Source organism: Phocoena sinus, chromosome 14 (genome assembly GCF_008692025.1).
Source record: "Phocoena sinus isolate mPhoSin1 chromosome 14, mPhoSin1.pri, whole genome shotgun sequence".
NCBI lineage: Eukaryota > Metazoa > Chordata > Mammalia > Artiodactyla > Phocoenidae > Phocoena > Phocoena sinus.
In genome coordinates, this window is record NC_045776.1 from 57,717,443 (window position 1) to 57,733,190 (window position 15,748).

Here is a 15,748-nt window from a genome sequence, read left to right on the forward strand (position 1 = left end):
CCAATTCCATTTAAGGTAATGTTAGTTTCTACATATAAAACCACCCATGCAATGTGAATTCCTTTACTTTCCTACCTCTGTATGGTGGGAAACTCTTCAAGTACAGCAAAAAAAATAGAATTGTTAGAAAAGAAAAGCTTTTCTCATAAATTTCCAGTATGATATCCCACTTTGTGTGCCGGTGCGCCCCCACAATGAAGCGTCCCTCCCTGCCCTGTACATTCCCCTGGTGGGTGGGCATGGAAACATGAGCAGTTCTCAATAATGAATCCTTGAGAAAAAAAATCTCAGGGAGAGGGAAAAGTGAACTTGGTTGTGTTTGAACTAGTAAAAGGAATCGTGTAGGGGCAGGAAAGCATCTCTTCACTAATTCATCTGGGCACATGTTTTGGGAAATTCTAGTTGTATCAGAAGTCTCAGAGTTTTCATATAGACGTATGACGAGATATTTTTCAAAGGGGAAACTGAGAGTAAATAGGCTGTGTCTATTGGAAGCTCCAGGAAGCAGGTGTTGGGACAGAGTTAGGAGTAGAAGACGGTTATCGAGGGACCGTGCTTCTCAAGGATCAAGGGGGAGGAGGTGGGCTTGGGCGGGCTGAGCCTCAGACCAGGTGCAGGTGGGACTCTCTCCCTGTGCCCTGTCAGCCCCACGCTTCACTGTCACTGCTGGGGCTGCCTGCAGGGAAGGGCCTGAGGCCAGTCAGAAGGTGCCAGCACCTGGGGAGTCAGCTACCTGCATTTTTGCCGATGAACAGCCAGTTCTTTTTTGAAGAACTGAGCAGTGCTCTGCACTTTGCCAGTGACAGAGGGATCAGCGCATTTGGGGGGGCTGTGACTTCCCTGGGAGTAGAAATTACTAAATACTGGCACAAGTTCGTTTGGAAGGCAGGAAAATTCCTAGTGGATCCTTAAGGTTTGTCCTCTCTGAATGGGATCTACTTTTTGTTTCAGGTTCTCACAGGTATGTTTTTTATATATACTTCTAAATAAATGTATCCTAAATCTGAGGACAAAAGCTGTTACTAGTTTTGGTTAAGTCTTTGTGGTTATATCTGTAGAGTCAGAGAACCAAAATGAAGTCAGGAAAATGAATTTCCTAAACAGAATTAGACTCCATCCCTCTAAACCTCCCTCTATAATAGGGAAGTTGTATTCGCACATATTCTTACTGACTCTTACTGTGTGTGTGTGTGTGTGTGTGTGTGTGTGTGTTCGTGTGTGTGTAGGGGGAACATAATGGATATGACTTAAAATTCTATTTTTGAAAATAATCAAAAGGAGACAACATTACACAACATTTCTTGTGTGTATGAATTTTAACATCATAGCACAAGTTGCTTTTCTTTAGCTAATCTTTGACTGAAAAATACTTATCAAAGGCCAATAATTCATTTAACGTGTTCTAATAGGCACATGCATTCCTGAACCACATTTAGGTAAACGTCCCTTTTGGCCCTTAATAGGTTTTATGTAGTTTTAGCCTATTTATTCCATCTCTTATTAGTCCGAAAAATGTAATCCAGATGTTTTCGTGGTTTGAGCTCCAAGAAAGCCAATGTGAAAGAACTCTGGGCCAGTGAACAGAAACGGGAGTATTGCAGTTAGAAAGGCATTGTAACTTGATATAGTAAAGGGGCCTTTATTTCTCTTCTTTGTTCAAACTTTAAACTTTAAAAAAATTTTTCATCTACGAATGTGCTTGGGGAAAGAAAGTTAAAAAAAAAAACAACATTGTAATTATCCTCAAATTGTGCCAAGTGGATGATGCTAACACGAAGGTATCATTATGAAGAAGCCAGCCTGGGTTGTGCTTTCAAGTCCTGGTTAGACTCACAGGGGAGTAGCCCTGGGGGACGCTGCTGGTTTTAGCCACACGGAGCACATAACTGCCCAGCCCATTCCTGGATGTGAGGCCTCAGATCATTTGGAACCAATTTAATGCTTTGGTGTTTCCAGTGATTTTCTTTTCCAAAAATGACAGAAATTTGAGCCAAACACCGGGGAATATATTTCATGGAAGAAGGCAGACTGGTTTGACATGCACGGTTTTCTTTTTTGACTCGTGTCAGTTATTCGGAGGCTGCTCTAAATGTTTTATAGTGATGTTACCTGGTCTGCTGGTTTCCCTTCCTGAACTGGTTTTTGAAGCTGAAAGCAGGTTATTTGCATTTTTATAAAATTACCTCAAAATTGGAAGCAGGTTATATATTTGCTCAGAGGAGATTGAAGGACATGGCTCCTGACCCTTGCCTGGTGTTCTCATTAACAGTGGACAGAAAGCATGACTTTTTTTTAACATGTACACGTCTCTGGCAAGGAAGACTCAGCCCCTGGTTCATAGGGCTTCATGTTTAGGACCACTGTGGACATGTCAGCTCTGCTCCTACTTCCACTGTGCTCTGGTCCAAACTTCTCCGTTTGTCTCACGCTGGCCGTCTAGACAAGACGAGGTGCTGTTATTACCAGAATATCCACACCACATACACATGGGTTTCCTGTAGTAATAACACTAGAGGTTGTAGCAGACCCAGACGAGGGGAGGGTAAGTGCAGCCAGCATTTCCTGAGCACTCTCTGTATGCAGGCCCTGCCCCCTGAGCTCTACATTGTAGTATCCAATTTAATCTCTGTGAGGTTGTTCTAATATCCATCTTTTCAAAAAAATATGATTGCTCTTGACTTTATTTTATTTATTTATTTTTTAAAATTTTGGCTGTACCACACGACATGTGGGATCTTAGTTCCCTGACCAGGGATCGAACCCACACCCCCTGCATTGGAAGCTTGGAGTCTTAACCACTGGATTGCTGGGGAAATCCCTAATATCCCTCTTATGGAGCGAGAAATCTCACAGGCCTACAACTAGGCAGTTGTGGAATTAGGATAAACACCTAAAGAATGTGGTTATAGAGCCTGCCCTTGACCCTGGTGCCATGTTGCCTCTTAGGTTTCAGGTAGCTTCCTGTGGCACAGGTCTGTGGGCAGTGGATTTGAATTATTCTGCTCTTGCCAATACTTCCTGCCCACTTGCAAAACAGTTTCCCCTTTGCCTTATGGCAGTGGTACCAGGCAGTGGACGGAAAACATTTACTCCTCCCCCTCTATTTCCTGTTAACAACACCTCCATCTGCCCATTACTCCAGCTAGCAATCTGAGAGTCATCCTGGACTGTTATTTCTCCCTCTGAGTCTCATGTTCAATCCATTACTGATTCTTGAGAATTTTCCCTCCTAGGCGTTTCTTAAATGCCACCTCTTCTTTCTATCCTACAACTGCTTATCCAGGTTAAGTCCTCGATGATCCATCACCAGAAATGGTGCCCTAGCCTGATAACTGCTTTCTGCATCTCTGGCCTGCTTCCCAGCCAGTGCCGAGCTCCGAGCTCCCCCAAATCACTTTTCCACCTGCCTGTCAGGAAAGATAAATCTCACCTTGTCGTTCTCTGGCTTCTCTTACATATTCAAGGCTGGAAGACTTAGGCGTCTCATGAGAATAAAGCAAAGGCCTTAAGGATTTTCAGAGTTTTCCCTTTTTTTTTTTAAGAATCCTTTTTGAAGCAGTTATTGTCAGTTGGAAAACTGACTATAACTGCCTGGTATTACTGGTAAACTCTAATTCAAGGGAGCAGTAGAATGGGGGGCACTGGTCATCAAATGAATTAATAATGTAAAATGTATAACCCAAGTAAAACTTAAGGACGATTAGTGATTGTTTTAAAAAGTATTTACACAGTGTTCCCAACCTTACGAAGGATTGGGCAAACATGCAGACATGTGGAAGACATGTGTACGTCTTGGCATAAAACTTTGCTGTAACTGCTCCAGGAAGATATCATTGGTGTGCATGTTGCAGTGAGGTCAGAGTTCCTTTGTTGGGATATTTCTCATTCTGTATGTGAACTAGCCAAGAGGCATACATTCTTGATCTAATTTAGAAACAGAAGACAGGGTGGCAGAAGGAAGGCATTATTGAAGAAAAGGGGGAGGTGGAGGCTTTGTCAAAATCTAGCAGTGCATTTATGATGTGGGCATAGGCAGTGTTCTACCAAAACCATATAAATGAAACTATGATCTGAGTAAAGAACTTCTGTATTTGTATAGATGGCAAATTATTTTAAGATTAACATTATTCTAAAAGGATTTTAGAAAACTTAAAATTAAGATATATTCAGAAATAGCCATTTCAGTTCTTTAATCATGTTGAAAAAAGATAAGCTTAGTAGATATTGGCTTTTCAATCTAATTACAAAAATAGTTTATGTAATGATAGTTTTTAAAGGGGGAGGATCAGGTGGTAAAACTCACTATCTTCCTTGATTTTCAGCAATACCGTGAAGAACTGGATGCCAAGTTTAATGCTGATAAGTTTAAATGGGAGAAAATGTGCCACAGAGAAGCTGCAGTAATGTTGAAAGCATTTTTCAGAGAACTACCCACCTCTCTCTTCCCTGTGGAATATATACCTGCTTTCATCACTCTAATGGAAAGTAGGTGGAAGAAGTTAAGTGTGAATGGACTAAGTTACAAGGTCAATAAAGTGGCACAGAGCAGAAGAAATATGCATAATCAGATGTGATCATAAATGTCTAGATTTGCTATTTCCTGGTACTGCTTGATGAGCTATTGAGTTTGATGGTAAACTGTCATCTCTTCACATGTTTATATTTCTGAGTCTGGTTGATATGATTTAGAGGGTTTTATAATCATTAAAAGGCAGAGAGGGTTTCAGAAAGACCTGGCTCTTGAGATTTGAATTCCTGCTCAACCATCTGTTAACTATGCAGTCAACCTTTCTGAGCTTCACTGCTGCACCTGTAAATTACAGATAATAATTACTTGTCAGGGTTGTTGTGGGTATTGAATGAAGACATCTAGGATAGTGTCTGGTGTATAATAGTCCTTCAGAAAATATAAGATCTCTCCCTTCTTTAAATCCGAGGTCCTGGGTCTGATGATGTAGCATGCAGTAAGAAGGTGTTTTGTCTCTGAAAATTACAGTATCACATAGTGTTTCTGAAACTTAAAAAGTCACATAGATGAGGCCTTAACTGAGGTACTTGGATAAAAAGTATAGAAACTGGACAGTGTGTGTTGCATTTGGCAGTCAGAAAGTAATTTCATCCTAAAGGTTGAATATTGAAGAAGGTGTGATGAGAGAAATTTAGAAAAGTAGGATGAGGCTACATAGTGTGGGCTTTGACTACCAACCTGAAGAATTCAGGAGTCACAAGTCTAAATATGTATAAGCATACTAGGTAAATGGTGATTCTATATGGACAGAAAGGGACCATGGCCAGATTGGGAGGACATATCCCATATAGAGAGGTTGGCCACTGCTCAGCTCCGGATGATGGTTACCATGCAGGAGTGAAAGCCAAAATCCAGGCTTTAATGACGAAACTCTTCATTTGAAAATGTCAGCCACAAATTCAAATTTTAAAACACTACATGAGCGTAGCAAGTATTACCCGTATCTGCCAGTTTATAACCTTCTGCAGGTTGACCAGAAGTATAAAATCCTTAAAATCACAATCATAGAAAATAATAGTCACATCTTAAGTTGTATGACAAAATTTGTCCTAAAAATTAGTTGGTTCTAAATCTTCAAAAATTTTAACTAAACCAGATTCATAAAATAATCCACTATGTCTTCAGAGAAAAGAATATAAGACAAGGCAGTCCTTTTCTAAGCTTTAATTGACATGCTGTGACCAGTATCTCTTTTCTTTGTATGATGTTGTATTTTTGTTTTATGAAAGAAAGAACTAGTTCTCTTCATTCTTTATTTTATTTATTTATTATTATTTTTTTTTTAAAGAAGATGTTGGGAGTAGGAGTTTATTTATTTATTTATTTATTTTTGCTGTGTTGGGTCTTCGTTTCTGTGTGAGGGCTTTCTCTAGTTGTGGCAAGCGGGGGCCACTCTTCATCACAGTACGCAGGCCTCTCACTATCGCAGCCTCTCTTGTTGTGGAGCACAAGCTCCAGACGCGCAGGCTCAGTAGTTGTGGCTCATGGGCCCAGTTGCTCCGTGGCATGTGGGATCTTCCCAGACCAGGACTCGAATCTTCTTTCTTTTTTATTTCAGATATTGTATATTTTCAGTTCTAGAATCTCCAGTTGCTACTTTAAAACTATTTTCTATTTATCTGCTGACATTCCCTATCTTTTCATTCATTGTAAGCATATTTACCTTCATATCATTGAGCATAGTTATGATAGCTGCTTCATAACTAGTTCCAACATCTGGGTCATCTGAGGGTTGGTCTCTGTTGACTGTCTCTTCCCTTGAAAATGGGTCACTGTTTATGTCAAGTAAGTTTAAACTGTATCCAGAACCTTGTGAATATTTTTTTGGAAACTCTGTGTTCTGTAATATTTCTCCAAGGAGTGGGGTTTTTTTGGTTAGTTTTGGTTTTTATTTGTATTTAAGCAGACAATTTGCTATTTAATACTTACCTGTGCTACTCCACATATGCATGGTTTATGGGGTGATCCAACATTTGGGTGGATTTTACACCAGAATTAAGGCCTTCTATCTCTTGACCTTCCCTTTCTGGGATTCCCCATAACTTCCCAGTGGCTGTGGTCCTCCTGAACCCTGCCCTCTCTTTGTTCAGGCCAGAAAGATTGGGGTTTTCTTTTGGAATTTCAGCCACCTCATGCCATTGCTGTCTATGGCCTGACTTCAAACTAAAAGCCAGGAAATTGGACACTCTCCCTGTGCCATTCCCTAATGCCAAGTGTCCAATGCCCTCCTAAATCTGCCTGCTTTTGTTCATTCTCCACTGCCTCAGGTAGTTGTTTTTTGTACACTGTCCAGAGTGTACAGTTGTCTTAAGGAGGGTTGATTGGGTAGGAGCTTACTCAGCCATACCAGAAACAGAACTCCCTCCCTCTATTTCAAAGTCAGAGAAACACAGAATCTTCTGTAAAGTTTGCTGTCCTGGAAAACAGACTGCAGAAGTCTTAACTTCACTTTGATCTGCAGTTTATATACTGAACAATTCATCAAAACAAATGGTGCCACAGAGGATTTTTTTGTTTTAGTTTTTCATTTTTTGGTCTTATGGAATTATACAAGGAGGAGTCAATCACCATGTAAAACCTGTTTGGAGAATCATATTTAAGAAGGAAATCATATTTAGTTTTTCTTAATATCATTATTCAGATGTTGAAGCCAATACACTTCAGTGAAGGGAGAGAATCTGGAAAATATCCTGAAAAGTTTCACAGGACGGTCCGCATTTCTTTGTATGACTTTGAAAGTGAAAAATACTATATTGTCGTGATTGATTTGATAACTAGCCAACCCCACAGGAAGCCCAACATTCTGGGCTGCTGCCATCGGGAAGAATGGCCTTTTTGCCACCTGGAGTAAGCTCTCGTTGTAATGAGATTTTCTGAAGGGAAGAACTGTGGACATCTGTGTGTTTAAGCTGCCCCTGTATTTACTCTAAAACGGAGGTCAGAGAATGTAGTCTTTTCCACTAGTGTAATTACTTTCTCTTTTCTCTTTTCAAACTTGGTCCAAAAATTGCCCATAAAATTAAATGACTAATAGTTCATCAATCAAACCTTAGATACTTTCATGAAAAGTTTAATAACTTTCTGAGATAATAATGACCTCAGGAGTGAAAAAAATGACTCTTAACCAGGGTGCAATAAATGAATTAATTACAAAACTATTAACCACAAAACAGTGTAGGGCCGGGTTTTCTAAGCATAATGAACATGGATTATTTGCCAGTTTAGATTTTTAATCTTAAAGGGAACTTTGTAATTTATCTGGAATTAATGGAAATAGCCTGCATCCTTTCGTCAGATGCAGATGCATCTATTGTTTCCCCCCAGAGGTTTTTTTGGGTTGCATTGGAAAATTATAGACAGCCCTTAGCCTGCAATTTATGCACTAAAATAATGTCTTATCTGTCCCCAAATGCTTTGTACTGAGATATACTCCTGCTAGTGCCTGTTATTCAGGCAAACTCACATCAGTGTGCATTAGCCATTTTCAAAAACAACCTGGACCTGTGTCATTTTTTGTTTACAAATTTGACATAAATTTTTTAAAATCCACATGGGGATTGTGCTGAGACAATATGATGTGAGCCTATAAATACTCCTCCCAACTGTTCCTTCATTACGTGGTTACACACAATAATCATGTACTCCTAACTCGGATGCACACGACCTCCTGTGACCTAGTAGTTTGTCACGAGAGTATTTCCACTACTGTAAAGCTAAGTAACTCTATAGGCAGCTGACTGCCTTTATCCACTGAGTCGTAAATGGATAGATTTTCCTTCAACTTGAGAGCTCCCCGGGGGTTACAGAACGTCATGCTTCCCTGCAGGACCTCCCTACCAAGAGACCATTTTGGGGAGAATACAGAAAGAACAGGCAAAGCCTGGATGCTCTGGAATACCCTACGTTTTCAGCACAGCTGGCTGTGAATTATCCAGTTTTGAATAGATTTCCTAAAATCCTTTCCCTAAAATGGGAAAAGAGCCAATATTGAGAACACACAGTAGTAGAATGCCAACTCTCTGGTGCCATCTTCTGGATCTCCAAAGATCCAACTGTGGTTACCTTCCCTTCATGTCCATTTAAGAGCTAAAATAAACGTCACTGATCATAATAACAAGAGCAAACACCTGTGGAGGTAACTATGTACAGGTACTGGTGTAAACACTCTGTACATTAGCTCATTTAACATTCATAATGGCCCAGTGAGGTAGGTATGATGACGATTCCCATTTTATGGATGATAAAATAGAAGCAACAGGGGTTAAATAGCCTGCCCAAGGTCACTCAGTGACTAAATAGTACATGCAGAATTTGAATCTGGTTCTAGAATCTCTGCTCCTAATTATTATGCTTGGCTGCCTCATCGTACGGAAATAAAATTTATTTTCTCTTGAATTGAGCTTCAAGCCAACTGTTTATAGCATAAAAGTAAAGCAAGATCTATGAAAGTACTTTGAAAAGAGAAATGTTATACAGATCCAGAATAATTTTGAGGATCTCGTTGGCCACCTGCCCCTACAGTGGCATCCTAGGATGCTAAAAAGGAGTTGATAGACTGAGGCTCCTGTCCAAGTGAACAGACGTACATTGTCAGTCACAAAACCTGAGTCTTTACCACTGAAAGCTGTCAGGGCCCTCCTATGCCACCAGATGTTAGCAAGAAATGCTGTCAGAATGCATGAGCGTTGTTCAAAATGCGTGGTTATTTCTGTTTTCTTGTTAGGAGGGCCTCACATCAAAGTACAGTTTCAAGCCTTACACCTCATGATCATGGCACTGCCTGAGGCCAACAGGGACACAGCCCAGGTATGTTGTATCGACCTCATGGTCTGTCATTGACTCTTATTGGTCAGAGGAAATGGCTCAGGTGGAAAAATGAAAACTGAGAGGACAACCTACCAACCAGCTGAGTCTGCTGCAAACCCTCTGCCTTTCCTTGTTCCCACCGCTGTTCTCCTGAGGAAGCCAGGAAAGAATGTGAATCCTGGAATCTTCTTTGAACATTTGTTTCATTCATTCAACCTGTTAAGAGATGTTGAGCATCTACAGTGTGCCAGGCACTGGGCGAGGGTTAGGAGTAGGAAGAAGAAGCAAAGATGGAAGACTTAAATGGAATAATGTCAGAAGTGAATGAAACCCCTGCTTTAAATAAAATTTCTAGAATGTTCATGTCTTACCATAATTCAATTTAAAGAATTATAGAATCCCAGAAGTTTACAGATCACCTGATAGGACCTTGCCATTTTCCAGATTAAGAAAATTAAGCTCAGAAAAGTGATTTCTCCATTAATATAAAATAGAACATTTGGTAGAATTGTATTCCATAGTTCTCCATCCCAAATATCCCTCCTTTTATTTCAAATTCATTTCTCTGCTTTATGTTTGTAAAAATCAAAGTTTCTGTTGCTGTTTTGATAATGATTCTGTATACAATAGGAAATCTGTTATAAGTACAACAAGTGCTTGGAATCTTTTTTTTTTTTTTTTTTTTTTTTTTGCGGTACGCGGGCCTCTCACTGTTGTGGCCTCTCCCGTTGCGGAGCACAGGCTCCGGACGTGCAGGCTCAGCAGCCCCAGATCACGGGCCCAGCCGCTCCGCGGCATGTGGGATCTTCCCGGACCGGGGCACGAACCCGCATCCCCTGCATCGGCAGGCGGACTCTCAGCCACCGCGCCACCAGGGAAGCCCCAGGTGCTTGGAATCTTTAAAATGAAATTGAGGTGAGGATGAGTTGGAAAGAGTTATAATTTTGAGGCCAGTAAACATGATGCTGAAAACAAAGATGAGTCTTTGTGCTACCTCTTGTCAGACATTTCAGTTTGGTGAGGACCTTTCCTCCTCCCAAGTGAAACCATCTATGTCAATTATATTATATCCTCCACCCAAGAATGGGGACTGGCAAAGGCATAAGAATGTCTGTTTTAATACAATTTGGTATTTTTCAAAAGCTGGAAATTTACTAGCTTTGTTTTTTTTTTTTTTTTGGGCTTTGTCTGAACAATGCTTTTTTTTTTTTTTTTTTTTTAATCCAAAGGAATGAATCTAGTATCAGATATCTGAGTCAAAGTGTCATTTCCCCTTTCATATAACTAAGAATGTAGCAATTATCAAAGAATTCAGTACATTCCTAACAGAAGATCCTCTCTGTCTCTCTCTCTCTCCCTCCCTCTTCCATTCTGAATTGTTACTGGAATGAAGATTGAAGCTAGTGTGTTGTAGAGATCAAGATGTCTGGCTCAAGAATTAGGCTTCCTTGGATCATATCCTGGCTCTGCCACTTAATTAAGTGACGCTGGGCAAAGCTACTTGATCCCTCCCCATCTTAGTTTCCTCATCTGTAAAACAATAATAGTACCTACCTCACAGGGTTTGGAATGATGATAAAATGAGTAGAAGTATATAAAGTACTAAGAATAATGCCTGGCTCACAGTAAACCCTCAAGTAAATGTTAGCTGTTATCACTAGTATATGCTGTCCATTTTCTCATTACACATACTATAGCAGAATTCAAACTTGGAAAACCAAAGAGCATCTCCTTTTAGGATTTCAGCCCTCTTGGTGAATTTTAGAAAGTTCTGATAGACATTTATACTTTGGTGGCTCAGCCAAACTTTTATTAAGCTTTCTCAATTTTTTTTTCAATGCTCAGCACAGGTGCATGTAATCATTTCCCTTTGGTCTGCTGAAGATTCCAAAATTGAAAAGCAGTACAAAAATGACACCCAAAAAGTGAAAGTTTTCAGCTTTTTGACTGAGATATTTTTGAAGTGAGGAATGAGATACTCATTTTGTTGTTTTTATTCTTTAATTTTTTTCTTTACTTTACTTTTAAATTTTTTATTGAGGTATCATTGACATATAACATATTAATTTCAAGTAAGCAACATAATGTTTTGATATTTGTATACACTGCAACATGATCACCATAGGAAATCTTGTTATCCTCCATCACCATTACAAAAATTTTTTTCTTGAGAGAACTTTTAAGATTTACTCTTTGTAACTTTCAAATATGCAATACCGTATTATTGACTATAGTCACCATGCTGTATGTTATTTCCCCATGACATTTATTTCATAACTTATTTATTTTAAAACTCATTTTTTTCAATGGACTTTCCATTCCCAAGGAAACAGAAAATAATTTTTAACAGTAATGCCTTAAATTAAGAGTGAATTACTTTCCTACCTTCACGACAAAACTGCATTTCATGTTTATTTGAGCTGTAGTGCTTTCTCTCCCTTGTTTACTGTTTAATTTTAATATTTGTCAAGCTTGTTTAAGATAAAAGAAAATAAGAAAATGCAAACTATTATTTATAGAGATCCCAACATAACAAATTCCATAAAAATGGAGCTACTTTTATGAAGCAGAGAAATGAAAAAACTCTTCACATTTCTCATTAGCACTTTTAAGCAGTTAGAGGGGAAACATGACACATTCAGCCATTCTGTAGCTCTGACAATTTTCCAGAGGCCCAGTGAACGGGTATGGAAATGAGTGATAGTAATCAGTGATGCCTTTTCCTAATTTACAATGACTAGGGTGACACTGTGCTGTTTCCTATCAGGCCCTCATGACATTCTTCAATAAAGTCATTGCCAACGAATCAAAAAACCGAATGAGTATATGGAACATTTCTACTATAATGGCACCAAATCTTTTCTTCAGTAGAAGCAAACATTCTGACTGTGAAGAATTACTCTTAGCAAACACCGCTGCCCACATCATCCGCTTGATGCTAAAGTACCAGGAGATGTTGTGGAAGGTGAGTGACAATGTGACGACTAGGATGTTCTCATGTCTGCTAGCGCCCAGGAGATGTAAAGACCCATGAGCAAGCACTGCCCTCAGTCACAGGGAGAGGTGGGAGACAGTAATCCCAGGTTGCTGGTGGCATCTTTATCATTCCTTAAGGCTGCTCCTGAACACATTTTCCTTTAAACAGGAATCCTCATAGATTTTCCTAATCTTTATGAGGACAGAACCACAGTTCCTGGTTCCTGGATACTGAGTGGCCAGAAGACTGACTCTACCAGGGAGGTTTAACTCAAGTGTTTTCCTTCTAGTCAAGCTCTGTTTCTTCTCCAGGTTCCATCTTTCTTAATCGCTCAAGTCAGAAGAATGAATGAAGCCACGATGTTGTTAAAGAAACAGCTTCCAAGTGTCAAAAAGCTGCTAAGGAGGAAGACCATAGAACGAGGGGTAATAACTAAATAAATGCACAAATATCATGGCCACCCAGGCTCTTATTTCTCACAGTGATGCACAAAGTAGCTTGTAATTTAGAACCAAAATTGTTATATTCTCATAAAGTGTCAGTCTTGTAACTATAAACATTGTGGAAATTGTGTTCATGACAGAGTACTGTGATCTTTACATTTTGTTGAATTATGTGATTTGCAGTTGAAGTTTTTGAATTATCTCTGTCATGAAGATTACTTAAGGGCAAAATGGTTCTTACAAATGCTGAAAGTCAACATTTCAGTCCCTGTGAACTGGATTTAAGGGCAATCCAGTAGTCAATATATCTAATAAGTAGAGATAGAGATTTCTGTAGTGATTGGATACTAAAAGAATATGTAGTCCTCAAGTTGTTTTGTGTAAATTCATTACATTTCAAAGAATGTTTGCCTTAGCGCAGTTGTCTCTGTGGAGATGGATAATGGAAACAGGCTTTAGAATTATCTTTATTGCTTTAATTTGAGGATGATCTTGAGACATAGCATTTGGCCTTGAGGAGGATGTAGAGATACAGGAAACGCACTTTGTCCTTAAAGGAACGTATATCTAGTAGAGAAATATCTGGTAGAGAAATGTACACAAGAGCCATGAATATGCATTCAGTGTGAAACGTGTCGTACAGACAGTGTGCTGGGAATCATGCTGAGGAGAAAGAAATGTGCTCCAACGTGGAAAGTGTGCAGACTTCACGGAGGAAGTGGCATTTGAGCTGCATCTTCAAGGATGGGTAGTAGCATTTGGAAGGGAGAAAGGAGGGGAAAGTTCATTCAGGGAAAGGAATAGTAAATCCCAAGGCAGTAAGGTAGGAGTATTGCTAATTGATTTATCACAAACAGGCTGAATGGCTGTGTTCCCTCATTGATTATAGGCAAAGTGACTTCAGATCAACTAGAACCAGCACACTAAATTTGGGAAAAAAAATTTTGTTTTGAGAAAATATTCACATAATATAAAAGTTACCATTTTAACTATTTCAAAATGTGTAAATTTTAGTATATACTTTTAGTATATTCACAAAGTTGTGCAACCATCACCACTATCTAATTCCAGACTATCTTTACCACCCCCCAAAAGAAACCCCATACCAATTAAGCATTCACTCCCCATTACCCCCTCCCCACAATCCCTGACACATTCGTATCTACTTTCTACCACTATGAATTTACCTATCTGGACATTTCATATAAATGGAAGCATGTAGTATGTGGCCTGTTATGTCTGACATCTTTCACTTAGCATAATGTTTTCAAGGTTCATCCATGTTGTAGCATGTATCAGTATTTCACTTCTTATTTTTCATTTGTGTTGCATTTCTCTTGGGCATATGTTGGGTCATATGGCAACTCTATGTTGACTTTCTAGTATTTTGTTGAGAATTTTTGCATCAACTTTTATAAGGGACACTGGTCTGTAGTTTTTCATTTCTTGCTATGTCTTTGACTGGCTTTGGTATCAGGGTAATACTGGCCTTATAGAATGAGTTGGGAAGTGCTCCTTCCTCTTCAATTTTTTGGAAGAGTTTAAGAAAGATTAGTGTTACTTCTTCTTTAAATGTGTGGTAAAATTCACCAGTGAAACCATCTGGTCCTGGACTTTTCTCTGTAGGAATTTTTTTTTGGGGGGGGGGGTTACTGACTTAAGTTCTTTACTTGTTATAGCTCTATTCAGATTTTCTATTTCTTCTTGAGTTAGTATTGACAGTTTGTGTGTTTCTAGGATTTTATCTGTTTTAGCTAGATTATCTATTTGTTGAAATACAAATTGTTCATAGTATTCTCTTATAATCCTTTTTATTTGTATAAGGTTTGTAGTAATGTCCCCAGTTATACTCTTGATGAATAATTTGAATCCTCTCTCTTTTCTTGGTCAATCTAACCAAGGGTTTGTCCATTTCATTGGTCTTTTTGAAGACCCAACTTTTGTTTCATTATTTTCTCTACTTTTGTTATTCTCTAGTCCTTATTAAAACTCAGATCTGTATTGTTTCCTTCCTTATGCTTGTTTTGAGTTTAGCTGGCTTTTTTAGTTTCTTAAGGCGGAAGGTTAGGCTATTAATTTGAGATCTTTCTTTTTAATGTAGGCATTTACATCTATAAATTTTCCTCTGAGCATTACTTCTCCTCCATCCAGTAAGTTTTGGTGTGTTGTGTTTCATTTTTGTTCATTTCAAGGTCTTTTCTTATTTCCCTTAGGTCCATTGGTTATTTAGGTATGTGTTGTTTGATTTCCATATTTGTAAATTTTCTAAATTTCCTTTTGTTACTGATTTCTAATTTTATTCCATTGTGGTTATGTAACATACTTTGTATTATTTTGATATTTTAAACTTCACTGAGACTTGTTTTGTGGTCTAACATACTGTCTATCCTGGACAGTGTTTTATGTGTACTTCAGAATGGATTCTGCTGTCATTGTCCTATATATGTCTGTTAGATCTAGTTGGTTGATAGTGTTGTCTAAGTCTTCTGTTTTCTTTCTGATCTTCTACCTACTTCTTCTATCCATTATTGAAAGTGAAGTATTGAAGTCTCCAACTATTGTAGAACTTTCTATTTTTCCCTTCAGTTATTTAATTTTGGGCTATATGTCTTACATGTTTTAATCCTCAGTTTCTCCATTACTGCCTTCATTTGTGTAAAATAGATATTTTCTTGTGTACTACTTTAATTCTTTTGTTGTTGTTTTTTACTATATATTTTTGAATCTTCTTTTTAGTGGTTGCCCTGGGGATTATAAGTAACATCTTAATTTATAACAATCTAGTTCATATTAATATACCTTAAGTATATAAAAACTTTCTACCTATATTCTTCTGTCCCCCCACATTATGCTGTTATTGCTGCATATTACGGCTTTATAAATTGTGTGCCCATCGACATAAATTTATAATTGTCATGTACTTGTCTTTTACATTAGATAAGGGAAAAGTGAAGTTATAAACAAAAAGTACATTATATTGCCTTTTATATTCTC

The 15,748-nt window shown here is 38.5% G+C and overlaps 1 protein-coding gene across 4 annotated transcripts in view; it reads left to right on the plus strand.

The window, feature by feature from the left end:
* ARHGAP28 (Rho GTPase activating protein 28) overlaps positions 1-15,748 on the plus strand; it is a 70,032-nt gene that overhangs the window by 38,658 nt on the left and 15,626 nt on the right. For all 4 annotated transcript variants that reach the window (XR_004345534.1, XM_032603662.1, XM_032603660.1 and 1 more), the window contains 4 exons: positions 4,323-4,485; positions 9,252-9,334; positions 12,102-12,299; positions 12,623-12,736. Coding sequence is in view for 3 of the 4 variants with exons in the window: in XM_032603662.1 (XP_032459553.1) it covers positions 4,323-4,485; positions 9,252-9,334; positions 12,102-12,299; positions 12,623-12,736 (558 nt within the window). In the remaining variant the exon portion in view is untranslated. The remainder of the gene's footprint in view (positions 1-4,322; positions 4,486-9,251; positions 9,335-12,101; positions 12,300-12,622; positions 12,737-15,748) is intronic.